The following is a 27963-nucleotide window of genomic DNA, read 5'->3' as shown; positions in this document are numbered from 1 at the left end:
TGAGAGGGACGCAGTGAAACATCCCGTCCTGGAGGTTTTTCCCCCCCTTCATTCATTCACTCATTGTCATTGATTTTCATCCTCTCATAACCCCCCCCCTCCCCGCCCCCCCTGGTTTGTCATCCTCACATTTATGGGTCACTGAGAGGACAGACTCACGATGGCCTTGGCATTGGACGCCGCGTGGCTGAGGGTGAAGAACGTCTGCAGACAAAATGGCCTCCTCATCATGTCCGTGTTGGCCGTGGTCATTGGGTGTCTCTTAGGATTCTTCCTGAGGACCCGGCGTCTCACCGAGCAGGTCAGTCCAACTCTTATCTCCTCCCACTGACGATGTCACAATGTCACGATGTCACAATGTCATGACGTCATCACTGTGGGGAAATATTATCGTCCATCCTCGTGCTCATGATAATCGATGGAACACCGGGGCAAATATGGATATTTTACTGAACAAATCTCAGTCTCTGCCAGTGTCGCTACTTCATGTCTCCTCATGGTGGTGCTGTTCAAAAGAATGAGGGGAAACTTGGGTGGAAGTGACCCGGATGAAGAAGAGTCCATTTACAGCGGGATAACGGTGGAGATGCTCCATCCATGTTCATGACCTTTGACCTTTCTCTATGTTGTGAATAAATCGAGAAATCCAGCACTTTCAGCCTTTCACGCTAACGTTTTGTTTTCTTCACTGAGACAGATATCGTCAAGTATCACTGTATTCACTGTATTCACTGTATTGTCTCACAGTATATTATTTATCACAGAATGGTTGTATCGTGGTATTAATCGTATCCTCGTGATAGCTACTACTTTTCCACTTTACAGTTCCAGCTCAACCCGACTGAGTTTAGTATCAGTCATGTTGTTTTCCATGACTTCATAGCTCCTCCTCAAAGTGGGCAGAGTCATCACAGCACGTCTTCGTGAAACTGCCGTGACGTTTTTTTACGCGACACAAACACAAACTAGTGACATGTAAAGCAGTTGTTTTGGGTGAAAGTGAATCATTAAAAAGATATGTTCACAGAATGGTTCAGTCCAGTCACTGAACTGAAATTATTTGAAAGCATTTCAGTAGATTTTGGAACTATAAGTATATTTTGGAACTAGTATATTTTGGAACTATAAGTATATTTTGGAACTAGTATATTTTGGAATTACTAGTATATTTTGGAATTACTAGTATATTTTGGAATTATAAGTATATTTTGGAATTATAAAGTATATTTTGGAATTATAAGTATATTTTGGAATTACTAGTATATTTTGGAATTATAAAGTATATTTTGGAATTCTAAAGTATATTTTGGAATTATAAGTATATTTTGGAATTATAAAGTAGATTTTGGAATTATAAAGTAGATTTTGGAACTATAAGTATATTTTGGAATATAAGTATATTTTGGAACTATAAGTATATTTTGGAATTATAAAGTATATTTTGGAATTATAAGTATATTTTGGAATTATAAAGTAGATTTTGGAATTATAAAGTAGATTTTGGAATTATAAAGTAGATTTTGGAACTTGTATATTTTGGAACTATAAGTATATTTTGGAATATAAATTTATTTTGGAACTATGAGTATATTTTGGAACTATAAATAGATTTTGGAATTATAAAGTAGATTTTGGAATTCTAAAGTAGTTTTTGGAATTATAAGTATATTTTGGAACTATAAGTATATTTTGGAATTATAAAGTATATTATAAGTATATTTTGGAACTCTAAGTATATTTTGGAATTATAAAGTATATTTTGGAATTATGAAGTAGATTTTGGAATCATAAGTAGATTTTGGAATTATAAGTAGATTTTGGAATCATAAGTAGATTTTGGAATTATAAAGTATATTTTGGAATTATAAAGTAGATTTTGGAACTATAAGTATATTTTGGAATATAAGTATATTTTGGAACTATGAGTATATTTTGGAACTATAAGTATATTTTGGAATTATAAAGTAGATTTTGGAATTATAAGTATATTTTGGAATTATAAAGTAGATTTTGGAATTATAAAGTAGATTTTGGAACTTGTATATTTTGGAACTATAAGTATATTTTGGAATATAAATTTATTTTGGAACTATGAGTATATTTTGGAACTATAAATAGATTTTGGAATTATAAAGTAGATTTTGGAATTCTAAAGTAGTTTTTGGAATTATAAGTATATTTTATATTTTGGAACTATGAGTATATTTTGAAATTATAAAGTAGATTTTGGAATTCTAAAGTAGTTTTTGGAATTATAAGTACATTTTGGAACTATAAGTATATTTTGGAATTATAAAGTATATTATAAGTATATTTTGGAACTCTAAGTATATTTTGGAATTATAAAGTATATTTTGGAATTATGAAGTAGATTTTGGAATCATAAGTAGATTTTGGAATTATAAGTAGATTTTGGAATCATAAGTAGATTTTGGAATTATAAGTAGATTTTAGAATTATAAATAGATTTTGGAATTATAAGTAGATTTTTGAATTATAAATAGATTTTGGAATTATAAAGTAGATTCTGGAACTATAAGTAGGATTCCTAAGTCTTTTATCTTTTGATCTACAGTTGGACATTGTTGGTTTTGATTCTTGTGTCAAACATCGCGCTCATGACTCTTCAGTGGTGTCACTCTCTGAGGCCGGCAGTCTGTTAACACCACATTTTAGTATCAGCTCAGCTCGCTTAGAACCTCATCAGAGCAGGAACTAAAAAAAACCCCACCTGGTACCAGGTTCTATCACTGATGGAGAAGAAGAAAACAAACCACGCCAATTCAAGCCATGCTGGAACTGGGCATCGGAAAAGCACCATAAGTAGTTACATTGACACACATATGTGTTTGTGTTTATGTTGATGATGAGTGTTCTATTTATCACAAAAGCACAAATCCAGGCTAAGATCGAAACCTACAAGCTTATGGTAAATACAGAGTAAATACATGTGGCAGCTCGTCGCTTTAAATACACACGGGGGGAGGGGTCTTTTTCTTTCTCTTCAGCCTCATCCCGACACTAAATCTCCATCTCATTCTCAAACAGGCCTAAAATAGACAAGGACTCCTTCACTTTGACAAACACAGGATTAAAATCCAATCCAATGAAATAAAAGGTGATCGCTTTGTGACAACTTTCACAGGAGCGATCACTGTGTGTGTGTGTGTGTGTGTGTGTGTGTGCATGTGCATGTGTGGGTGTTGGTTTTGCTGCACTTGTGAGGTCCAACTATTGACAGATGACATTTTTGGTTGGGACGACATTTTTGGTGGTCCTCACAAAAATCATGCTGCTGGGAGGCTATACTGGCAAATCTGTGTGTATCTGTGTGTGTGCCATTTAGTTTGATTCTATAACGATTCATTTCCAGATATTTCAGTTCTCACACCAACTTCTTCTTGTTCATGAAGGAGGTTTTCACAGACCTGCTGCAGATTGTATAAAAGTTTTTCTCTCTCACCTCACCACCATCTTTACAAAAAATTCATGCTTACATCAGAGCTACAATCAAACACATATATGATTTTACTAGTGCTGTCAGCGTTGTAATGTGTTAAAAAAATGAATGCAGTCAACGTTGTTTGTTTACTTCCGGTGGCGACGTGATCACGTGTGCAGGCAAACAGAGCCATCCTGGTTACAGGACAGTCTATGGCGCAACAAAGGATAAGGACGGATTTTTAGGTGGTTGTTAATCAATTAATTCAATTCAATTCAATTCAATTTTATTTGTATAGTGCCAAATCATCACATACATGATCTCAGGTCTGTACATAGACAACATCAAGGAGAGTAGAGAACCCAACAGTTCACACAATGAGCAAACACTAGGCATCAGTGGAGAGAAAAAACTCTGGGGGACAGAGGAGAGGTGGGGAACAGAATAGAAAGAATAGAATAGAATAGCCTTTATTGTCATTGTATTGTGTACAACGAAATTGGAGTGCAGCTGTGGACAGGTGTCTTTTATACAGATAACGAGTTCAAACAGGTGCCATTAATACAGGGAACGAGTGCAGGACAGAAGAGCTTCTTAAAGAAGAAGTTACAGGTCTGTGAGAGCCAGAGATCTTGCTTGTTTGTAGGTGACCAAATACTTATTTTCCACCATAATTTCCAAATAAATTCTTTAGAAATCCTACAATGTGATTTCCAGGATTCTTTTTTCACATTCTGTCTCTCACAGTTGAAGTGTACCTATGATGAAAATTACAGACCTCTGTCATAATTTTAAGTGGGAGAACTAGCACAATCGGTGGCTGACTAAATACTTTTTTGCTCCACTGAATAAAAAGAAAAAAAAATCCCCCAGCAGTCTAGGTCTATAGCAGCATAACTAAGAGAGCCCTAACTATAAGCTTTATCAAAAAGGAAAGTTTTAAGTCCAACTTGAAATACAGAAAGAGGCTCTGCCTCCCGAACTGTCATTAGAGGCTGGTTCCACAGGAGAGGAGCCTGGTAACTGAAGGCTCTGCCTCCCATTCTACTCTTACAGACTCTGGGAACCACAAGTAAACCTGTATTTTGTGACCTCAGTGGTCTATTAGGGTGATAGGGTAAGACTAGGTCTTTCAGGTATGAAGGGGCCTGACCATTAAGTGCTTTGTACGATTAATTAAAAAACTTGTAATTACAGAAAATTTTGCAATGAATTTGTTTTCTTTTTTTTAATCGATTGACAGCCCTACATTTTACATATATAATGAACAGCCTCCTCCTCCTCCAACTAAACACAGACTTTGTGTTTTTATCAATAATTGGCATGAACAGTGAATAATATTTTCATACAGTAGGTATATGTATGTATCACAATGTTAATTTCATACCAAAACGACATTTGTTTTGAAATGGTGCGCAATAATCGTCACAGTGATTTTTTTTTTTGACGATTATGAAGGAATATCCAGACATAATTATAAGCTCTAAACTGTTAACTTATTCTATTCTATAACAGTTAAGTAGCAATCTTTATGCAGAATGACTTGTAATGAAGTATTTGTCCAAATGTGATATAACACATGGGTTTTCATTTACACGTTTGCACTCGCTGTGAGCTCAACCACCACATTGTTAAGTTTCTAAACATTTTCAATAGAATAAACTAAATGTAACATGGTCGCTCAGAGAAGCAAACACCTCCACCTCAGCTGGGTTTCACAAACCAGACTTTTTGGATTTGTTTAGGACTTTTTAGAGCTTTTACCATCTCACATGAGACACTTTGTCCTGATCTGTTAAGATGTCGCTGATATACACATATACACACATAATCAGATTCATTTTGACAGAGATATCAGTATATAGTTTTACAGTTTTGCCCATTATAAAGAGAAATTTGATCGTGTTTTGTGGAGTCATCAGTGGGTTGATTCTCTCCAAAATGGAATGGGAACATACTTGGTTGATCAGCTACACATCACAAAAAAATCACACTGATCTGCTAAGATGGCACCAAGTTTATATGCATCTGAACCTCTTCAATGGGACTGGACTATTTCACATTTAAATTCCAGACAAATCCATAATTTGGATCAAATCTGGATGAAACATAATCTGATGGTACAGCGTGTGATCCTACATACACGTGCCAAATTCCTTTCAAATTAGAGATTAGTTTTGACAGAGATATCAGTATTTACAGTTTTGCCCATTATAAAGAGATGGGGATTTCTGAAAACATTATCATGTTTTGTGGCATCATCAGTGAGTAGATTCTCACCAAAATTGAATGGGTACATACTTGCGTGATCACCTACACATCACAGAAAAATCAGACTGATCCATGAAAAGAAAATGGTAGCCAAGAAGTAATGCTGATGAAACTTTATCCAATTAAATACATGATATCAAATATAAAAGTCAATATTCCACACCAGCGCGACATCAGCACATGTTCAGATGTGCAGAAAATCCAATAAACCCTGACTATACTGTGTTATAGTGTGTCCTCTGATGTGTTTATATTTATGGGGCCCAAACACAGGAGAGATTAGAAAAACACTGGTCTCCTTGATTTGATTTCAACATAACTGTGTTGCATATTTGAACCAAGCGTAATTTTAGCCACTTGGCCAATCTTCATCCTCCGAGCATGATTTACTCGTTCTGTAAACTCCATAGCACAAGCAATGAATAATTAATCCCCCAGAAAATATCTGCACCTTCCATCTCCTCGGCTCATCTCAGTCATCATGGAGATTGTCCTGAAGGGCTATTATTTTGTCAAACATGTGGAGATAAATTGGAATTGTTAATTGCCACAGCAGTCACTGTCATTTGGAAAAGCCACCCAGGTCAAACGACGTAGAAAAATAATTTATAGCTTCTTGTGTTGTTGGAGCAAAGCCTTCAACTGAAACATGACAAATTCAATTAATTATAATATCCAAATTAATAAATAATTGTAATTTTTCAATATTATTGAGATAACAAAAATTAAAATCACTTTACTTTATCTTTTATCTTTTCTGAGCAAATCCTTTTGTCCGTACTTACTGTATAATTGTTTATCATTTTATTAGAGCTGTAACTTGTGATTAATCTGTTAATTATTTTCTTGATTAATCAAATACTCATTTGGTCAATAAAATGTCAGAAAATGTTCCCTTCATCCTCCTCTCCCTCACTCAGCTCTCAGTCAGTCCACTTCTTGACATTTTTCATTTGCTGGAGTTAACTTTAAAAAAATTTAAGTTTAGTGACCATTTTAAAACTGTGAGCTGAAGAACTTTAAGATAAGTTAAAGAACTTTGAAGAACTTCGAGATGAGTTAAAGAACTTTGAGATGAGTTAAAGAACTCTGAAGAACGTTGAGATGAGTTAAAGAACTTTGAGATGAGTTAAAGAACTCTGAAGAACTTTGAGATGAGTTAAGGAACTTTGAAGTCATTTAAGACGAGGTAAAGAATTTTGAAGAACATTGAGATGAGTTAAATAACTTTGAAGAACTCTGAGATGAGTTAAAGAACTTTGAAGAACATTGAGATGAGTTAAAGAACTTTGAAGAAATTTAAGACGAGGTAAAGAACTTTGAAGAATGAATCAACTCCACCCACTCCACCCACTCATGCTAATACCCATATTCCTAGAAGCTCAGGCCGAGGAGGAGGAGTAGCAGCCATTTTTAATACTAGATTATTAATCAATCCCAAACCCAAACTAGGATATTCATCATTCGAAAGCCTTATTCTTAATCTATCTCATCCTAGTTGTAAATCACAGAAACCAATTATAATAGTCACAGTTTATCGTCCACCTGCACCTTATTCAGAGTTCCTATCAGAGTTCTCTGAGTTCTTATCTGAGTTGGTGCTTAAAACAGATCAAATCATAATTGTAGGGGATTTCAACATCCATGTAGATGTTGACCGTGATAGTCTTAGCTGCGCATTGAACTCGCTATTGGAATCAATAGGTTTTATTCAACACGTTAAGGAACCAACTCATTGCCTTAATCACACCCTCGACCTTGTTTTAACTTATGGTATTGATATTGATAATTTAAACATAGTTCCTCAAAACCCTCTCCTTACTGATCATTATTTACTCACATTTAACTGTTCAATAATAGCTACAATAACATAAATAAGAAATACAGCTACAGCCGGTGCCTGTCTGATAATAATATTAATACATTCAAAGAGACAGTGCAACCTTTATTTAACTCGGTGCCATATGTCAGTACATCTGAAGGTACCTTTTGTGATTTTACTCCCGCCTTCATAGATAACCTTGTTGATAGTACAGCAGCCTCACTGCGTACTACATTAGACTGTGTTGCCCCTCTGAAAAAGAAAGTGGTGAATCAGATGAGACGAGCACCATGGTTTAACTCCAATACTCGTGCTCTTAAACAGACGTTACGTAGATTAGAAAGAAAATGGCGTTCCAGTAACCTAGAGGAACTTTATATAGCCTGGAAAGATGGTTTTGTAGCTTACAAAAAAGCCCTACACAAAGCTAGAGTTGCCTATTATTCTTCTCTAATTGAAGAAAATAAGAATAATCATAGATTTCTTTTCAGCACTGTAGCCAGGCTGACACAGAGCCACAGCTCCACTGAACCATCTATTCCTTTAACACTGAGCAGTGATGACTTTATCAACGTCTTTGTGAATAAAATAACATCAATTAGAGAAAAAATGGATCATCTCCTCCCTCATATTGGGACTGACTCATCTTCTAGTACAAGAGCTTTAGAAGCACCAGGTGCACAGTTAGACAGTTTCTCCCCTATAGATCTCCCTGAGTTAACATCATTAGTTTCATCATCTAAACCATCAACCTGTCAGTTAGATCCTATCCCCACCAAACTGTTTAAAGATGTGTTTCCTTTAATTAACAACTCTATATTAACTCAAATTAATCTATCCTTATTAACTGGATATGTGCCCCAAACGTTTAAAGTAGCAGTTATTAAACCCCTTCTAAAAAAAGCGACCCTTGACCCAGATATTTTAGCTAATTACCGACCAATATCTAATCTTCCCTTTGTCTCTAAAATCTTAGAAAAGGTAGTTGCTAATCAATGATGTGAATATCTGCGCATTAATGGCCTGTTTGAAGATTTTCAGTCAGGTTTTAGATTAAACCATAGCACAGAAACAGCACTAGTTAAAGTTAGTAATGATCTTCTCTTGGCGTCAGATAATGGTCTAGTTTCTTTACTTGTCCTGTTAGATCTTAGTGCTGCATTTGACACCATTGATCATGATATTCTACTGACACACAGCTATATTTATCGATGAGGCCGGATGAAATAAATCAGGTTGTTCAACTCCAGGAATGTCTCAGAGACATTAAGTCCTGGATGACCTGTAACTTTCTACTTTTAAACTCAGAAAAAACTGAGGTCATTATACTCGGCCCTAAACACATTAGAGAAAAACTTTCTGATCACATTGTCACTTTAGATGACATCACCCTGGCTTTCAGTTCCACTGTGAGGAACCTTGGAGTTACTTTTGACCAGGAAATGTCTTTTGATTCACACATAAAACTAATTTCCAGAACAGCCTTCTTCCACCTGCGGAACATTATGAAAATTAGAAACATTCTGTCTTTACAGGATGCTGAAAAACTAGTTCATGCTTTTGTTACATCTAGATTAGATTACTGTAACTCCTTATTATCAGGATGTTCTAACAAGTCTGTTAGAATCCTCCAGTTAATTCAAAATGCTGCAGCACGAGTTCTGACAGGAACTAGAAAGAGAGACCATATAACTCCAGTGTTAGCTTCTCTACACTGGCTCCCCATACAGTTTAGAATTAAATTTAAAATCCTCCTCCTCACGTACAAAGCACTTAATGGTCAGGCCCCTTCATACCTGAAAGACCTAGTCTTACCCTATCATCCTAATAGACCACCACACAGGCTCCTCTCCTGTGGAACCAGCTTCCAATGATAGTTCGGGAGGCGGACACTCTCTCTGTATTTAAAGTTAAACTTAAAACTTTCCTTTTTGATAAAGCTTATAGTTAGAGCTGGTTCAGGGAAACCTAAACCATCTCTTAGTTATGCTGCTATAGAACTAAACTGCTGGGGGATTTTCCTGTGGTACACGCACATTCACTCTCTCACACTCAGCATTTGATTATGACTTTTTATATGTCATTAACCTTGTCTCTTTCTCTCCCTAGTTTGTGTCTTTCCTTCCTTCCCTCTCTCTCTCTCTATATTCTCATCATGCAGGTTGCAGGATCAAGATCCAGTTCTCGAGGCTACGCTCATCATCACCATTATTATTATTTTGTAATTAAAAAGTCGATATCAGTAACTGTATAAACTTGTAACCTGATATAGTTGTTGTGTATCTGCTGCTGGTCTCCCTCTCTCTCTTCTGTCTCTCCCTCATCTCCCTCTTGTCCTTTCTCTCCCCCCATTTTCTGTCCCCCACCTCTCCACTATCCCCCATTTTTCCTTTCACCCCAACCGGTCGAGGCAGATGACCGCACATCTCTGAGCCTGGTTCTGTCAGAGATTTCTTCCTGTTAAGAGGGAGTTTTTTCTCTCCACTGATGCCTAGTGCTTGCTCATTGTGTGAACTGTTGGGGTTCTCTGCTCTCTTTGATGTTATCTATGTACAGTGCCTTGAGATAATGTATGTTATGATTTGGCGCTATACAAATAAAATTGAATTGAATTGAATTGAATTGAATTGAATTGAAGAACTCTGAGATGAGTTAAAGAACTTTGAAGAACATTGAGATGAGTTAAAGAACTTTGAAGAACTCTGAGATGAGTTAAAGAACTTTGAAGAACTCTGAGATGAGTTGAAGAACTTTGAGATTTCTTTCATTATTTTCTAGGAGGTGAAGTATTTCCAGTTTCCTGGGGAGCTGTTGATGAGGATGCTGAAGATGCTGATTCTCCCCCTCGTTGTGTCCAGGTAATGACGTCAGTCTCCACCTCACTCTTATGATATTACATTCATATTTAATAAATCAAATCTCCCGGTTGGGGCAACATGTGGTGGTGAATTAAGTTGTAATTCATTAACAGTACATCTCTTGGAAATTATGATTTTACCTATTCAAAATATTAGGGCTGCAACAATCACTACCATTAAATGTGAATATTTTCTGCTGTTACATATTGAAACTTTGATGTTTCTTCTTCTCCGTCTTCTCCAGTCTGATGTCAGGACTGGCTGCCCTCGACGCGAAGTGTTCCAGTCGCCTGGGTCTGATCACCGTGTCGTATTACCTGTGGACCACGTTCGTGGCTGTGATCGTGGGGATCATCATGGTCTCCATCATCCACCCGGGTGGTGCGGCCCAGAAGGAGGACTCTGAGGAAAGTGGGAAGCCCATCATGAGTTCTGCCGACGCTCTGCTGGACCTCATACGGTAAAAACCACCATGACATCCGTCTTCTTAACTGTGCAAACTTAATTTACGTGTGTGGCAGTAGAGGTCCACATCAAGTTTCTGGGGCTGATAATCCATGATTTTACAATGGTCATCATCAGTTTGTCTATTGATGCCTCTAAAAGTCTTTCTTGAGCAGAGACGATCTTTCCCAGTCAGGTTCTGAGCATTCTGTGAACGCATCAATGGAAGAATCTTCCGTAGGCAACTGGACTTGCTTGAGTTATAGCAGAGCTTTGCAAGTCTGGTTGCATGTTTGCCTTTTTACTCTACTCCCCCTACAGTTTAAGAATAATTATTTTTACAAAACCATCCATCAACTTCTTTATCCTCAGTCCGAATGTTTCATGCACAGTTTAACCAAGCAAAGGCCGCAGAGTGATTAGTAAGGCATTGAGTTTACATGCGCAGGAGAAAACCATGTACCTCTGACTCTGTCTCTGTAGGTGGCGCTGTACTCTGCTAATCTCTATATAGTGCACATTGAGACAGTTTCCTGTTGACCTTTACATCACAGAAAAACAACAGTGAGATGGATTCAGCTGTGGTTCTAAAGCATAAATCTTCGTCTCAGTCATCGTGTTGACAAAGACTAGCTCGATTTTAGTCAGAATAACATGTTTACATGACATTAAGAACATTGAATTATTGAATTATACAGCTAAAATCTCACTTTTAACATGCATTCCATGTCCTTACCCATGTCCATGTCCATGTCCTTGTCCATGACTTTGTCCATGTCCTTGTCCATGTCCTTGTCCTTGTCCTTGTCCTTGTCAGTTATTTTCAATTCCTGCGTTTTGAAAATTTTGCTTCATTGTTGACTCGTGTGGTCATTTCCTCTGACAGTTTTGTCTGCTTCTTTTTCTCTGGCTGTGTCGTGATAAACATCTAAAATATCACTATCATTTTTGTATTTATGTATTTTTCTCTTTAGTAAGGAAAGTAGGTTTATTTTGGGGGTGTTTTTACGGGGGTTTGATCCTCCCATGGCCACTGCATTCAAACAGTTGAGTCTGCAGCAGAAGAATGCTTTATTTCATGTTTTATTTACATATCTTCTTTAGTTTGATGATGATTATGAAGTGGCAGCAGCGATTCACGTCAGCCAGCCTTTGAAACATGACACAATAAGCTCATTCTGCCTTTAAAAGAAAAAGAGAGATAACGTATTAATCTGATGAGAGTTTATGTTGTTGTGCTCTCAGCACATGGGCGACAAAGTAGGTCCTTGATCTTAAAGGTACAGTGTGTACATTTTAAAATCAACATGTATTATTGGAGTTACATGTTACAGCTGAATGTCCTTCATGTCAGTATGTGTTGTTGAGACTACGTAGCCTTCAGTTAGCTTCAAAACTCAAAAGATGTTTCGTTTGTCCCTTGTTTGTACATTGTGTAAAAACATTGTGGTCAAAAATGACTGCCTCCTGCTCCTGATATAAATGTAAAAGATTGAAAAAAGTCATACAATAAGGAGATTGTACACTTATTTAAAGAAAGAACAATAAGCATAGTTATTTTGCCTTCAATTCTGGACCTTTAACAAGATGAGAAACATCTAATTTCAAAAGCCTTTAATATTTCACAGTAATTGAATCATTTTGTCACTTTATCTCACTGTGAGTCAGACCTTTCCAACAGGAAAGTGAAGTTTGTAAACCACTCACTCTCCCACACCAAAGTCCAGAGAGAAAATCAGTGATTTTATCACACACACAGGAGTTGTTGATCCACTGCTGCCTCCATCACTAAATTCTAATGTCTTATTTTGTCAATTTCTTTTGGCATTTGGCATTGTTCAGATTTGGGGGGTGGAGTGGCTCAGTGGTTAAGACCCTACCTTGTGTACCAAAGACATCATGGTCGCAAGTTCGATTCCACCCCTGGCTAATTGTACTTGATTCCATTGTAAGTCGCTTTGGATAAAAGCGTCTGCTAAATGACATGTAATGTAATGTAATAATTTGTATCAGTGACACAAAGTGACCACACGAGGCAGCAGAGGACCAGCAGCTCCTGTGTCCCCGCAGCTATAATCAGTGATTTCCTCTCTGGACTTTGGTGTGTGGAAATGCATCAGATAATTGTTAGAATTCACATTTATCTTCTGTCTTTCCTTTTGTTCTGTTCTTGCTCTTGTTGCACAGACTGGGTCTGTAGTGGATTAGAATCAGATTTCTGGTATTTTTGAGTCATTTCTTTGTTATTCAACACAGAAATGATTTACATCCCACAAGAGAATTTTTCTGAATTTCCTTTCCAAACATGCAACTGTATGATAAGGTTTAACATGATATTTGTGTCCTTTTTACATTTAATTCAGTCCTGCATGTTCATGAGAAAATGATATTTTATATCTTCTTATAATTGTGTTTTCTGTGTTTTTTGTATAGCTTGGACACGTGTGTATATTGAGGTTGTTATTTTGTGCAGCTGTGCAGTTAATGGCTGTTTTAATTTGTCTTTTATTTCCTCTCACCTGGTCAAACTCCCCTCTCTCTCTCTCTCTCTCTCTCTCTCCCTCTCTCTCTGAGTAAAGTGGATGCTTTTGAAAATCTGTACAAATGATTTGCATTGGATTAAAGTGGTAGTTTAGGGTTTTTTAACTATGGATGATGTAATATGGATGTAAGACCCCCACATTCATGTGCTCATTGACTGAGCCTTTGCAGACACTCATGCTTCATTCATTGCCAACAGCTGATTGTCTCCATCTCTGATATAATCCAAAAGATTTGCAAATGACGTCAGTAGTTCCACATAAAAATAGGTCCTTTTCAAAACAGCTCTCTGCTGCACCTCTGGACTCAAACTGACAACAAACCAAAAACACTCAGCAACAAAGTATAAGAGATATTACGTATATTTTAAGATTTACATTCCAAAAAAGTGATTTTTAAAAACCAGTGTTGTAAAACAACAAAGCACAAATACTTTGTTACTGTACTTAAAGTCCAAAAGTCACATATCTGTACTTTTACTCCACTACATTTCCTCTAACTATCTTTATTTCTCATTACTACCAAATAGAATCAGAAGAAGAGAAGTTATAGTTATAGCCTGTATTTATACAGAGCTTTTCTAGTCTTGATGAGCTGCTGCACACTACAGTTTTCACCCATTCACACAATTCATGATGAGGTTAAGACGAGCCAGGAGTTCAGTTAAAAACAGTTATGCTCTAATATGTGACATAATACAGCAGAACTTGCCGCTCATTTGTGTACAAAATCCATCCTTTGTTCCGTTCTCCTCCTTCGTGAAGTCTCTTGGTTGTTTTTTTGTCGTTGATGAAGAAACTGCTTCGCTATTAAATTAAATGTGATACATAAATACATAATAAAATAGATATTACATTTCATAAAAACAGTATTTCTGCTGAAATATTGCTATTATGTCCAATAAACAGGGTTGAAAATGCTGGTGTCGGAGGCCAGCTGACAATAGTGGCTAATGTTTAACTCAAGCAGCTAATAACTAGCTGTACTAGCTGTCTATAGCAGCTAACAGCTAGTTATAGTGACTAACAGCTATATGTAGCAATTAACAGCTAGCTTTGGTGGTGAATAACTAGCTGTAGCAGCTAACTATAAACTACTAGCCGTAGCTGGCTTCATGAAAGGCTTTACCTGTCTCTATGACTCTATGAGTTCTGGTCTTGGTCTCTGTCTTTGAGATAAATCCATTTATTGCGTCTAGAAAACACACACACACACCAAAGTCCAGAGAGAAAGTCAGTGATTTTAGCTCACAGGGACACAGGAGCTGCTGGTCCTCTGCTGCCTCGTGTGGTCACTCTGTGTCACTGAGGTCAATCTGAACAAAGGATTTCAAACACTGAAAACACAAAATCAGACATTTGAACTTAGTGATGGAGGCAGCAGTGTGTGTGTGTGTGTGTGTGTGTGGCAGGGTGGGTGGGTGGGTGGGTGATGTTAAAATCACTGATTTTCTCTGTGGACTTTGGTGTGGCAGAGTGAGAGGTTTACACACTTCAGTTTCCTGTTGGAACCATGTTTTCTGCTGGTTCTGTGGCATTATTTGGTACAATCACACTTCAAGGAAGACCTGAACTATCCCTTTAAGGTTTAAGGCAAACCAACTAAAGATGGTTGGATGAGGCCGGAGTGACATTGTGGGTTTTTTTGGTTGTGATTAAACAACCCAGGAAAACAAAGTCAGGAAATTAACTCCAGCAGAAATATTTCTGCTCATTTTAATGGCTCCTGTCTGTTTTCTTAAAATAATTTGACCTTGTTCTTTCAAACTCGCTGCCTTCAAATTTCCAGGGCTTACAATTGCAGCTGCCAAGCAAATGTGGTTTGATTGTATCAAATAAAACAAATGATATGACCACACTTTATTTGACATGGTTTGTCCTTTTTCATGAAAAAAATCACATGGACTGGACAGAGCTCTTCCATGTAACCGCAGCAGTCAGGACAAACAGGACTGTACGTCACAGTCACAGTGTCTTTTCGACCAAACCTGAAACTCTGAATCATAATGTGGTGGATTGTTGAGCACATCTGAGGGCTTTGCTTTTGGTGGTTTGGTTCAAAAACAGAAGGAAAAAAAAAGACCCAAAGAAAAACAAGGCTGAGGATAAGAAAATAACATGAATGCAAAATTGGACTAAAAGCAAATATTTAAGAGGGGAAAAACAAGCAGCATGAGACATGTATAATCATGTCTTTTTTTTTCCTCACAGCACTTTTTCTGCTAATTTCTCTCAAGTGGACGCTCTGTTCAGAGCCATATTACAAGTTCCCTTAGCATGCATAAGGTGTCTGTTTAAAGAGGTCAGTCAGTCATCATCTAAACGCTTTATCCTCCACCAGAGGGTCGCGGGGGGTGCTGTGCCAATCTCAGCTACATCGGGCGATAGGCGGGGTACACCCTGGACAGTTCGCCAGTCCATCGCAGGGCCACACACAACTAGAGACAAACAACCATTCACTCTCACACTCACTCCTATGGTCAATTTAGAGTGTCCAATTTACCTAATCCCCACATTGCATGTTTTTGGACTGTGGGAGGAAGCCGGAGTACCCGGAGAGAACCCATGCACACACAGGGAGAACATGCAAACTCCATGCAGAAAGGCCCTTGTTCCAACCGGGGCTCAAACCCAGGTCTTCTCGCTGCAAGGCGAGAGTGCTAACCACTACACCACCGTGTGGCCCTGTTTAAAGAGGTGTTTCCTTTAATTAACAGCTCTATATTAACTCAAATTAATCTATCCTTATTAATTGGATATATGCCCCAAACGTTTAAAATATCAGTTATTAAACCCCTTCTCAAAAAAGCGACGCTTGACCCAGATATTTTAGCTAATTACCAACCTATATCTAATCTTCCCTTTGTTTCTAAAATCTTAGAAAAGGCAGTTGCTAATCAATTATGTGAATATTTGCGCATTAATGGCCTGTTTTAGATTAAACCATAGCACAGAAACAGCACTAGTCAAAGTTAGTAATGATCTTCTCTTGGCCTCAGATAATGGTCTAGTTTCTTTACTTGTCCTGTTGATCATAATATTCTACTGCAGAGATTGAAGCAGAGTCTTGGTATCACAGGTGCTGCCCTCTGCTGGTTTAAATCATACTTATCTGATAGATTCCAGTTTGTTCACGTTAATGATAAAGCCTCACTACAACCAAAAGTTAATTGTGGAGTTCCACAAGGCTCAGTGCTTGGGCCTATACTTTTTACCTTATATATGCTTCCTCTAGGGAACATTATTAGGAAGCGCGACATTCACTTTCATTGTTATGCAGATGTATAATTTATATATTTATAAATAATCAGGTTGTTCAACTCCAGCAATGTCTCAGAGACATTAAGTCCTGGATGACCTGTAACTTTCTACTTTTAAACTTTTATACTCGTCCCTAAACACCTCAGAGAAAAACTTTCTGATCACATTGTCACTTTAGATGACATCACCCTGGCTTCCAGTTCCACTGTGAGGAACCTTGGAGTTACTTTTGACCAGGAAATGTCATTTCATTCACACATAAAACTCATTTCCAGAACAGCCTTCTTCCACCTGTGGAAAATTATGATAATTAGAAACATTCTGTCTTTACAGGATGCTGAAAAACTAGTTCATGCTTTTGTTAATCTAGATTAGATTACTGTAACTCCTTATTATCAGGATGTTCCAACAAGTCAGTTAGAATCCTTCAGTTAATTCATAATGCTGCAGCATGAGTTCTGACAGGAACTGGAAAGAGAGAACATATAACTCCAGTGTTAGCTTCTCTATACTGGCTCCACCCACAGTTTAGAATTCAATTTAAAATCCTCCTCCTCACGTACAAAGACCTAGTCTTTCAGGACCCTATCACCCTAATAGACCACTTAGGTCACAAAATACAGGTTTACTTGTGGTTCCCAGAGTCTGTAAGAGCAGGATGGGAGGCAGAGCCTTCAGTTACCAGGCTCCTCCTCTCCTGTGGAACCAGCTTCAAATGACAGTTCGGGAGGCGGAGCCTCTCTCTGTATTTAAAGTTAGACTTAAAACTTTCCTTTTTGATAAAGCTTACAGTTCAGGGAAACCTGGACCAGCTCTTAGTTATGCTGATATAGACCTAGACTGCTGAGGGATTTTGCTGTGGTGCACGCACATTCACTCTCTCACACTCAAGGTATGAATATGACTTTTTATATGTCATTAACCTTGTCTCTTTCTCTCCCTAGTTTGTGTCTTTCCTTCCTTCCCCCTCTCTCTCTCTGTATTCTCATCTTGCAGGTTGCAGGATCCAGATCCAGTTTTCGAGGCTATCCATATCATACATATCATCACCATTATTATTGTGCTATAATTAAAAGTCGATATCATTAACTGTATAAACTTGTAACTTGATACAGTTACAAGTTTATAGAGTTTTACAGAGTTTTATAGAGTTTTACAGAGTTTTTTCTCTCCACTGATGCCTCGTGTTTGCTCATTGTGTGAACTGTTGTGTTTCTCTGCTCTCCTTGATGTTGTCTATATACAGAGCCTTGAGATAATGTATGTTATGATTTGGCGCTATACAAATAAAATTGAATTGAATTGAATTGAATTGGTGAATCTTTTGTATTCCTAATTCCACAAAGAAGCGTTTAATCCACAGCTGTCTGTGTCCTACTGTCCAGTCTTTACAACGTCTCATATTGTCTATTTCTTGTTTTTTGACTTACCTCTTATTTTATTTTACACATGTACTGGCACATGTCCATCTTGGTTCTATTCTAAACATTGTTTCAGTTTTCATTTTGGTTTTAAAGACATCACAACATCGGCCACAACAAACATGTAAACAGATTCAACTGCTTATCACCACAGTTGTAGCAAATAGGTGAGAGACTATTACCTGTCTGTCCTCATCATTCACCTGTCCGTCCTCATCATTCACCTGTCCGTCCTCATCATTCACCTGTCCGTCCTCATCATTCCCCCCATAATGGATGGGATTAAAGGTCAGGGCTCTGTGTGGGGCCACACCAAACTCCAAGTCAAATCATGTCTTTATAGTCCTTACTTAGTCCTACTGCGACACAGTCATGGATTAAAAAAGGACCTTCTTCAAACTGTTGGAAGCATAGCATTGTCCAAAATGTCTAAATTGTCCTTCACTGGAGATAAGAGGCCTAGAGCCCAACACCTGACACTTTAGTCCATATAGTGTATTATTGTGGATTCACAAATGTGACGACAATAATGGGTGTGTTTGTGTGCTGTCATTTACAACAACAGTAAATCACAAACACTTGCAGTAATAATCGTCAGCCATCGACACTGACCTGTGATGGATCTAACCCTAACCTAATATGTTACCCTTGCAGTAACACATGTCAACCACTAGACGGTACACTACACTGTAAACAAAATGACGTTAATATACAGAGGTCTCGTTGGACCATGAGCACAAGTCAGGGGTGATTAGATTTAAGTGACTCAAAGCACAACTTTCATGCAGCTCATGTGGTGTTTGTGATTTGACCTGAGGACACATTGATTACAGATATTGGGATCATTCAGATGTAAACATTGATATAAACCCTCCAAACCAAATATAAATCTCATGTTTCACTAACAACGTTATGTGTGTGTTTATGTTTTACAGAAACATGTTCCCGTCTAATCTGGTCCAGGCGGCGTTTCAGCAGGTAAGACACATGCAGCACTGACAACACGGAGCGCCCCCTGCAGGTTCAGAGTATATATTCCATTTCTTTCCTCAGTATCGGACGAGCAGTGAGTACATCGTCAAACCAAAGTCGACCGTGAGTGAGACGCCGTCAGAGTCTACCACACGGCGAGCGCTCATCTACGGCATCCAGGGCGACAACGGAACCGACGTCCAGAACTTTGCCCTTGACTTGACTCCTCCCCCTGATGTTCTCATACGCACTCGAGACGGGACAAGCGACGGAATGAACGTCCTTGGGATCGTTATCTTTTCAGCCACCATGGGTAATACTAACATAACCCTCGTCCTTTCTGTCCGCCAACCATATGAACACATGTGAGCAAAACGTGCTCAAAATGATTGATTTTGTGACATTTGGAAATACGTCACAGTTCAAAGTTCTCTTGGCTCGTTTTTGTGAACAAAAAGAAAAGAAAAACTGTCTATTCTGTGACTTCTGCACAATTATCTCTATTTCTGTTGGGTATTATTCCGATTGCAATTTGCTAAGAGTGCTCCTGATGGCACACTCTGTTTCCACCGCCTCGCCTCGCCTCGCCTCCGCACGGTTAAGATGTGTTTCCTCTACCTGGTACCAGTTACTTTTTTAAGTACGCTCAGTAGGTACAATGCGTGATGTTGCCAGACTGCCGACCACTGATTGGTCAGTGTGCTGTTATAGGAAGAGACGTCCATCACAATAATCAAGCTTAACAGTGCCGAACTGTAGATCAGTTAGACTCCTAAACAATCCTAAAAACGTGGGTTCATCTCCAACAGATACCTGGGAAATGTCTGATACCTCAATATTTAACAGGAGTCTGCAAGGCGAGGCGAGCTGGGACCATAAGTGGAAAAGGGAAAAGAGAACTAAGAGTTAACAATGATTGTTCTTCTATGAAGTTTTGTCCACAGACCTCCTGACATGCAGATGGGTTAGTACTTTCATCCATCGCTTGTGTTTTTGTCAGGTATAATGTTGGGGAGGATGGGGCCAAATGGAAGCGCCTTGGTGAACTTCTGCCAGAGTCTGAACGAGGCCGTCCTCCGCATTGTCGCCATCGTAATATGGTGAGAAACACTTTCTCTGACCTCATGCAGCATAGCGGTGAAACTCAATCACGCCAGTGTCACAATGTTTGACATTTAAAAAACAAAAAAATTATTCATTTCCCTGTCCTTATCATTCACTTGTCTGTCCTCATCATTCACCTGTCCTCATCATTCATTCCCCTGTCCTCACCATTTACCAGTCTGTCCTCATCAGGTGAATGAATGATGTGTCCTCATCATTCATTCACCTGTCTTTATCATTCATTCCCCTGTCCTCATCATTCATTCACCTCCTCATCATTCATTCCTGTCCTCATCATTCATTCACCTGTCCTCATCATTCATTCCCCTGTCCTAATCATTCATTCACCTGTCCTTATCATTCATTCACCTGTCTGTCCTCATCATTCATTCACCAATCTGTGCTCATCATTCATTCACTAGTCTGTGCTTATCATTCATTCACCATTCTGTCCTCGTCATCCATTCACCAGTCTGTACTCATCATTCATTCACCATTCTGTCCTCTTCATTCACTAGTCTGTGCTCATCATTCATTCACCATTCTGTCCTCATCATTCACTAGTCTGTGCTCATCATTCATTCACCAGTCTGTGCTCATCATTCATTCACCAGTTTGTGCTCATCATTCATTCACCTGTGATACAATGAGATGATGAGGTGGTTGTAATTCTATAGAACACTGTGATGTGATCTAAAGTTGGATACCTTACAGAAAGTCTTTGATGACTCCTCGTTGCAGGTACTTCCCATTTGGCATTGTGTTCCTGGTGGCCGGTAAGATCCTGGAGATGAGCGATCCGTCCGACATGGGGAAGAAGCTGGGCTTCTACGCCGTCACCGTGGTGTTTGGTCTGGTGCTGCATGGCCTCTTCATCCTCCCCGCCATGTACTTCTTCATCACCAAGAAGAGCCCCATCGTCTACATACGGGGGATCCTGCAGGCCCTGCTCATCGCCCTGGCAACCTCCTCCAGGTACAAGGAAAATGACCAAACTGTTCTTTTCACTCATTTATTATATCCAATTGTCATTTGTTTTTGTTTTTTACTTCCCATTCATCCATCATTTATCCCTCTTTCTCTGGCTGAGGTCAGATGTGGATTCTGGTCACAGTCGCTCTGACCCTCTGATCTGTGTCTCCACTCATTTCTCTGCTTACAAGTGAAATTTTGAATTTATTTATTCAATTGACTATTTATGTTCAGAGAACAAAAAAACATGACAAGGACTGGACGAGGTAGATCATGTTCAAGACATTTTTTAAGACTTTTATAATGTGTTGTAATCAAGGAGACACTAAATCCAAGACCAAGACAAGACCAAGACCCATAGAGACAGGGACTGAGTCAAGATCAAGAGTTCATAGAGACCAAGATAAGTCTGAGACTTGTAAGGATAGAGAAGGTGTTAAGACCAAGACAAGACCAACATGTGTAGAGAAAGAGGCCGAGTCAAGACCATGACAAGAGTGTACCAGGACTATGACCAGATCAAGAGAGAAGACCAAGATAAGATCAAGACTTGTAGAGGGAGAGGCCAAGTCCACATCGACCAGAGTGTAGCTATACCAAGAAAAGACCAAGACTTGTAGAGGGAGAGGCCAAGTAAGATAAGATCAAGACATGTAAGGATAAATAAGGAATCAAGACCAGACCAAGTCCAGGGTGTATAGAGACCAAAATGCGACAGAGATAGAGACCAGTGTGAAGCAACACCAAGACAAACCCAAGATTTGTCGGGACTGAGACCAAGTCAGGACCAAGACCAGAGTGTATAGATTAGACAGACATTAAGACTTGTAAGGATAAAGAAGGAATCAAGACCAAGAAGTGAGGACAGATATCAGGACAGACGTCAGGACAGAAGTGAGGACAGGACAGGAAACTGTAACGTTGTGAATGTTAGTGGGAATCACATTCATGACTCTTCTGTGACCTGAGAGTTTGAACAAATCTCACATTTCCCAGGAGACCGAGCAGATCCTGGACAGGACTTCCTGTTTTCCTCCACATTTTTGATCAGAGTCTTTTCAAACATGGATGTTTTGTCTCTCACACACCTGCGTCTGAGAAACACGAGCGTAAAAATCCCTGACACAAAACATCTGCTGTGTGTGGGAAGAAACTGGAATGTAAAGGAGCATTCCATGTGATTAGACTGTGTGTGTGTGTGTGTGTGTGTGCATGTGTGTGTGTGTGTGTGTGAGTGTGAGTGTGTTCTGTCATAAACACTGACCTCGTCAGGACCAGTAGTCGTCATGGAGACCAAAACCTGGCAGAACCTCCTTCCTGAGAAACTGGTTAAAGTTCAGGACAAAGAGACGTGAACTGGTTATGGTTGAGACTACCTGTGTGTGTGTGTGTGTGTGTGTGTGTGTGTGTGTGTGTGTCCAGGTATTACTAATGTTGTGGGGACCTAAACCTGTTTACACAGTCACATTATGGGGACTTGTCTTCCTTGTGGGGACAAAAAGCAAGTCCCCATAACGTAAATTACTACATTTTAAGGTGAAGGTATGTTTTAAGGTTAGGCTGAGATTGAGATTAGGGTTAGGTTAGGGTTAGGATTAGGATTAGGCCAGTAGTAATTGTGGTTATGGTTAGAGTAAGTCTCCAGGAAATGAATGTAAGTCAATGCAATGTCCCTCATGTCATGAATGTCAACGTGTGTGTGTGTGTGTGTGTGTGTGTGTGTGTGTGCGTGCGCATGTGTGCGTCCAACAACCAAACAGCTTCAGTCAAGTTTATCAATCATTAATCCAGAATGTAGACGAGTTTTGTGGGAACATCTTCAAGGTTTTAAGACGTTCATCAGTGTGAAGAACAGTCAGTCACTGCCTATGATTTACACTAAAAAACAAAACACCAAATACTGAAATGTCTTCAGTCGCCCACAAGAACAGCAAAGAACAGCAAAGATCAGCAAACATCAGCAAAGAACAGCAGAGAACAGCAGAGAACACCAAAGAATGGCAATGAACAGCAAAGAACAGCAAAGATCACCAAAGAACAGCAAAGATCAGCAAAGAACAGCAAAGAACAGCAAAGAACAGCAAATAAAAGCAAATAAAAGCAAAGATCAGCAAAGAACAGCAAAGATCAGCAAAGAAAAGCAAATAAAAGCAAAGATCAGCAAAAAAACAGCAAAGAACAGCAAAGATCAGCAAAAAGCAACAAAGAACAGCAAAGATTCTGCTTGTGTTATACACAGGCAGAATCTTTGCTGTTCTATGCTGATCTTTAAATACTTTTTTCATATTTTCTAATTGTGTTTCTTGTATTTTATTTGCTCAGTCAAAATATTTCTTCTTGCCAGGCAGTTTTGTTTTTTGCTATAAGTATTTTAGTCCATAATTATCTTAAAAACTTGCTTAAAAAATAAGAGTTGACAAGAACAAGGTCAGACTTGTTAAACACAGATTAAATAGAATATTAATCTGTGTTTAACGTCTCCCTCAGCTCAGCCACGCTGCCGATCACCTTTAAGTGCCTCCTGGAGAACAACCACATCGACCGCCGCATCATCCGCTTCGTGCTCCCCGTGGGCGCCACCATCAACATGGACGGCACCGCCCTCTATGAGGCTGTGGCGGCCATTTTCATCGCACAGGTCAACAACTACGAGCTGGACTTTGGTCAGATCATCACCATCAGGTCAGTGGAGCCACGCTCAGTTATTTAATTTTTGTAACCATTTTTAAATCCCAAACAACTAATAAATAAATATGGCAAATTGGAGGTTCATTTGTGTCATAGTGAAAAACATGTACTTTTTAAGTTGAAGTTTACAATGTCTTCAGAATATGTTCCTGTTTTATTTTTATTTATTTTATCTTTACACTGCCTTTTCTGACTGAAATATTCATTTCCACTCTCCCACACACACACACACACACTCACTCACCCACACCAAAGTCCAGAGAGAAAACCACTGATTTTAACATCACACACACACACTGCTGCCTCCATCACTATAGTTCAAATGTCTTATTTTGTCACACATAAGAAATAAAGATGTTACTGATCATGTGACAGCTCGTCCATTGTGTATCGATACATTTTTACGGAAAATGTACATTTTTCTGTTTCCATCGATTGCTGTAAAATAAAATAAATATCATGTTTCTCATCAGTATCACAGCCACTGCAGCCAGTATCGGTGCAGCAGGAATCCCACAAGCCGGCCTGGTCACCATGGTGATCGTGCTAACATCTGTGGGGCTGCCGACAGATGACATCACACTCATTATCGCAGTGGACTGGGCGCTGTGAGTGTGACAGAAGAGTGTGATGATGATGATGGTGATGGTGATGATGGTGATGATGATGATGGTGATGATGACGATGATGATGATGATAATGACAATGATGACGATGATGAACGATGGCGACGGTGATGACGTGATGGTGATGATGACGGTGGATGGTGATGATGATGATGATGATGATGATGACGGTGACGATGACGGTGATGGATGATGGTGATGGATGGTGATGATGATGATGATGATGATGATGATGATGATGATGATGATGATGATGATGATGATGATGATGATGACGATGACGGTGACGATGATGTTGATGATGTTGATGATGATGACAGTGACGGTGATGATGGTGGTGATGATGATGATGATGATGATGATGATGATGACGATGACGATGACGATGACGATGACGGTGATGATGATGATGATGATGATGACGATGACGATGTTGGTGTTCTCTGTGTCGTCGGTCACAGCGACAGATTCCGCACCATGGTGAACGTGATGGGAGACGCTCTGGCCACAGGAATCATGGCTCACATCTGCAGGAAAGACTTCCTGCAGGAGGGAGACGGGGTAAACCGAGACACAATATAAACAATTACACATGCAAAACAATTATTTTTATTTTTGTCAGTGACACAAAGTGACCACATGAGGCAGCAGTGGACTAGCAGCTCCTGTGTCCCTGTGAGCTATAATCACTGATTTTCTCTCTGGACTTTGGTGTGGGAGAGTGAGTGGTTTACTTTTGTTTGGAAAAGAGAGATTTAAAACAGTGTTTTATGAGGTGAGATCTTTGTTAAGTGGTTAAACTTAGGTTTTTCCTGGTGTCCCAGAACAGATGGTAGCTACAGGTGGTTAGTTTAATGTAAGCTAGATGTAGGCCCCTAAAACTTTAAATCTACGATCAGTGATGTCATATTTTATCAAATGTGACCTGGATAAAATTTGAAAACATTAGAAAGTTTTTCTTCTCGATTTTACTGTCAGTATCCAACGTTTTATATTAAAATGACGTTATATTAAACTCTAAGTAATTATTTTTATAAAATAAATACACAATTTGATTTAACTTTTAGGCAATAAAATACACAAATACATGCACCATTTATTTTCTACCTGGCTTTCAATATAAGGCTTTTTACTGCTTTTGCAACCTTTTTCTGTAACACTGTCTTTTGTTATTCTTCAAAGATAAAAAAAATGTTTATATTTTTTTATTCTGCTATATAATAAAATATGTTATTTTACAATAAAAATAAATGTTATTTTTAGTGTTAGTAATTCTACAACTGTGATTCTACAACTCCCATTTGTCTCACGGATGTATTATAAGACCTGGATGTAGCTCCGCCCCTTTGGCTCTGTTCATTCCTATGGAGTTGCTCACTCAGCACATATGCCAAAAAAGTTCCTGACTTCCTGGTTTATTTCCAGGTTGTGCGGCACATAGAGCATGTGCAGTAGTGTTACTCCCATCATGCCTTTCATCTATGTGAACGAGCTGTCCACGTTCTCGACTTGCTCGACGCGTCCATGAACAGTGAAAGGCATGATGGGAGTACGCTGCTGACGTGAGCAAGTGCATTTCATGTATACTGATGTCACGTTAGCTTCTGGCTTTAAACCATGGATTTATAAATGAATGTGAAAACCAACGATAGTTAATACAGTAAAGTGAAAAGTATAATGACGTCATTACAGTTAAAATGATCAGTGAATATTAGTTTATATGGGTTGTTACAGGAATGATGTTGTTTTCTTCCATTCACTGATAAACTGTATGATAATCACTGTCACAGAAGAAAATCATGACAACATGAAGTACTTTTATGATGATTAAAAAATCAATTCCATTGAATATTGTCCATGAATATGACTTTGGTCTCATTGCTATGCTTTGTATTTTGGTTGAAATTTCTAACTGTTTTTGTAGGTGGTTTACAAATAAAGCTAACTTCAATTTATGGTAAATATAATAATCATAAAATATTAAAAACAGAAAACCTGCAGACTCATGATCATATTATTAGGAACAACAACAACATGTTAAAAGTAGTTTTCTAACTCCAGATTCTTTCACTCTAATTCATGGGTTCATCACATTTATCAGTAACTTTATGAACAGATAGTTTAATTCATGTGTTCATCACATTTATCATTAAGTTTATGAAGAGATAGTGTAATTCATGTGTTCATCACATTTATCAGTAACTTTATGAACAGATAGTGTAATTCATGTGTTCATCAGTGGTGAAGTGAGCGCAGGTCTCAGGTCATCACACCGTCATCTGCCCCATGTTCACAATGTCAGCATGAATCCACACAGCAGCTTGTTAATACATCGATAATAAGTTTGAAATAAATCCTAATGAGCGACGAATAAATAACTAAAACCTGTTTTGTTGTAATGTTTTAAAAAATGTAAAAGAAAACCCATCATTGTCTTCATTTATTCACATTTCTCATAAAGTTTCGTACGGTTCCCTGACAGTAGCCGTCACTCTGGGAAATAAGATGTTTTTTATGGCCTTTAGGAAGGCTTTACAAATGTAAAAATATAGAATATAAAGATCTATACATGTCTGTGTCCATGTCTCCAGGTGTCCTGTGGACACTTTTACACACGTCTCTTTTACTATTGTAGTCAATGGGAAAATTGCTTTTTGGGCCCATATGTATTTTTTGTTGCAGTACCACGAGTGGCCACCATGACATCATTGTCCTCATGGCAGAGGGGGCGGAGCTCTATCCAGTTCTTATAATACATTCATGTTTTTTCTACTTTCCACTGACAGCATTTTGAAACGTTAGTTATTCAACATTTTCATATCAATAATCTGTTTTCTTGCTGACATATGATTTTAATCTGCAATCTCAGGTGCCTTTAATCTGTGAGAGCAAACCTGCGATGAGCACGCCGCCGCTGATGAACTGTCACAACAACAACAACGGCAGCTACCGTCCCCCGTCCTCGGGGTTCAAACATGAGCATGTCCCCCCGGACCTGGCACGACTCATGCGGCTGGAGGAGGGCGTCCGGCCGCCCGGGAGGAAGAAGCCGCCGGTTCCTCCGAGGCGCCTGAAGAAGAACAAAGAACACTGCACCATCGACATGAATGGCCTTGAGACTAGCGTATAGCCTCCTGCTTACGTCCACCGAGTCGTCAGAGGACATGTGACACGACGAGGTTCTGGAACGTTTACACCGGACTCTGACGACTTTTCATCGAAGCAGCCATGAAACTGTTTTAATCCGACTGAACGATGGAATTTAAGACGCAGAAAGAACGAAAAAGTAGAGTTATCTTCAAAAAATTCTTGGACATGAACTCGTACCTCACGGGTGTGAGGACGTCAAAGAAAGTTGATGAACTGATCTACATTTTATATGATTTATTTATTTTTGATTGATTTTAATAAAAACTAGTGTTTTAAACATTTTTAATGACTGTTCGTCATAAAGTGAAGCGATGTTCCTGTTTTTGTTTGCTTGTTCATATCACTTTTCTAGCATTGCTCAGCACTTAAATGCTAACATGTGGAAAATGAAA

At 38.7% G+C, this 27963-nt stretch overlaps 1 protein-coding gene across 1 annotated transcript; it reads left to right on the top strand.

Annotated features, from left to right (window-relative positions):
* slc1a7b (solute carrier family 1 member 7b) lies at positions 1-27963 on the top strand. Its single transcript, XM_044043204.1, has 11 exons — positions 1-301; positions 10314-10393; positions 10638-10853; positions 18995-19037; positions 19113-19344; positions 20032-20131; positions 20877-21110; positions 23595-23789; positions 24269-24403; positions 24883-24982; positions 27291-27963. The coding sequence occupies exons 1-11, from the start codon at positions 161-163 to the stop codon at positions 27549-27551; spliced, it is 1737 nt and encodes a 578-aa protein (XP_043899139.1). The 5' UTR covers positions 1-160; the 3' UTR covers positions 27552-27963.

Source organism: Solea senegalensis, linkage group LG14 (genome assembly GCF_019176455.1).
Source record: "Solea senegalensis isolate Sse05_10M linkage group LG14, IFAPA_SoseM_1, whole genome shotgun sequence".
Lineage (NCBI taxonomy): Eukaryota > Metazoa > Chordata > Actinopteri > Pleuronectiformes > Soleidae > Solea > Solea senegalensis.
Note: the sequence above shows the minus strand (reverse complement) of the source record. Positions and strands in the feature narration are given on the sequence as shown.

Bases quoted from the DNA above. Each gene is read 5' to 3' on its own strand.
- slc1a7b (XM_044043204.1), top strand. From the start codon at position 161: ATGGCCTTGGCATTGGACGCCGCGTGGCTGAGGGTGAAGAACGTCTGC. The intron at 10,854-18,994 runs GTAAAAACCACC...TATGTTTTACAG, and splicing joins GCTCTGCTGGACCTCATACG to AAACATGTTCCCGTCTAATC. The intron at 23,790-24,268 runs GTCAGTGGAGCC...GTTTCTCATCAG, and splicing joins GGTCAGATCATCACCATCAG to TATCACAGCCACTGCAGCCA.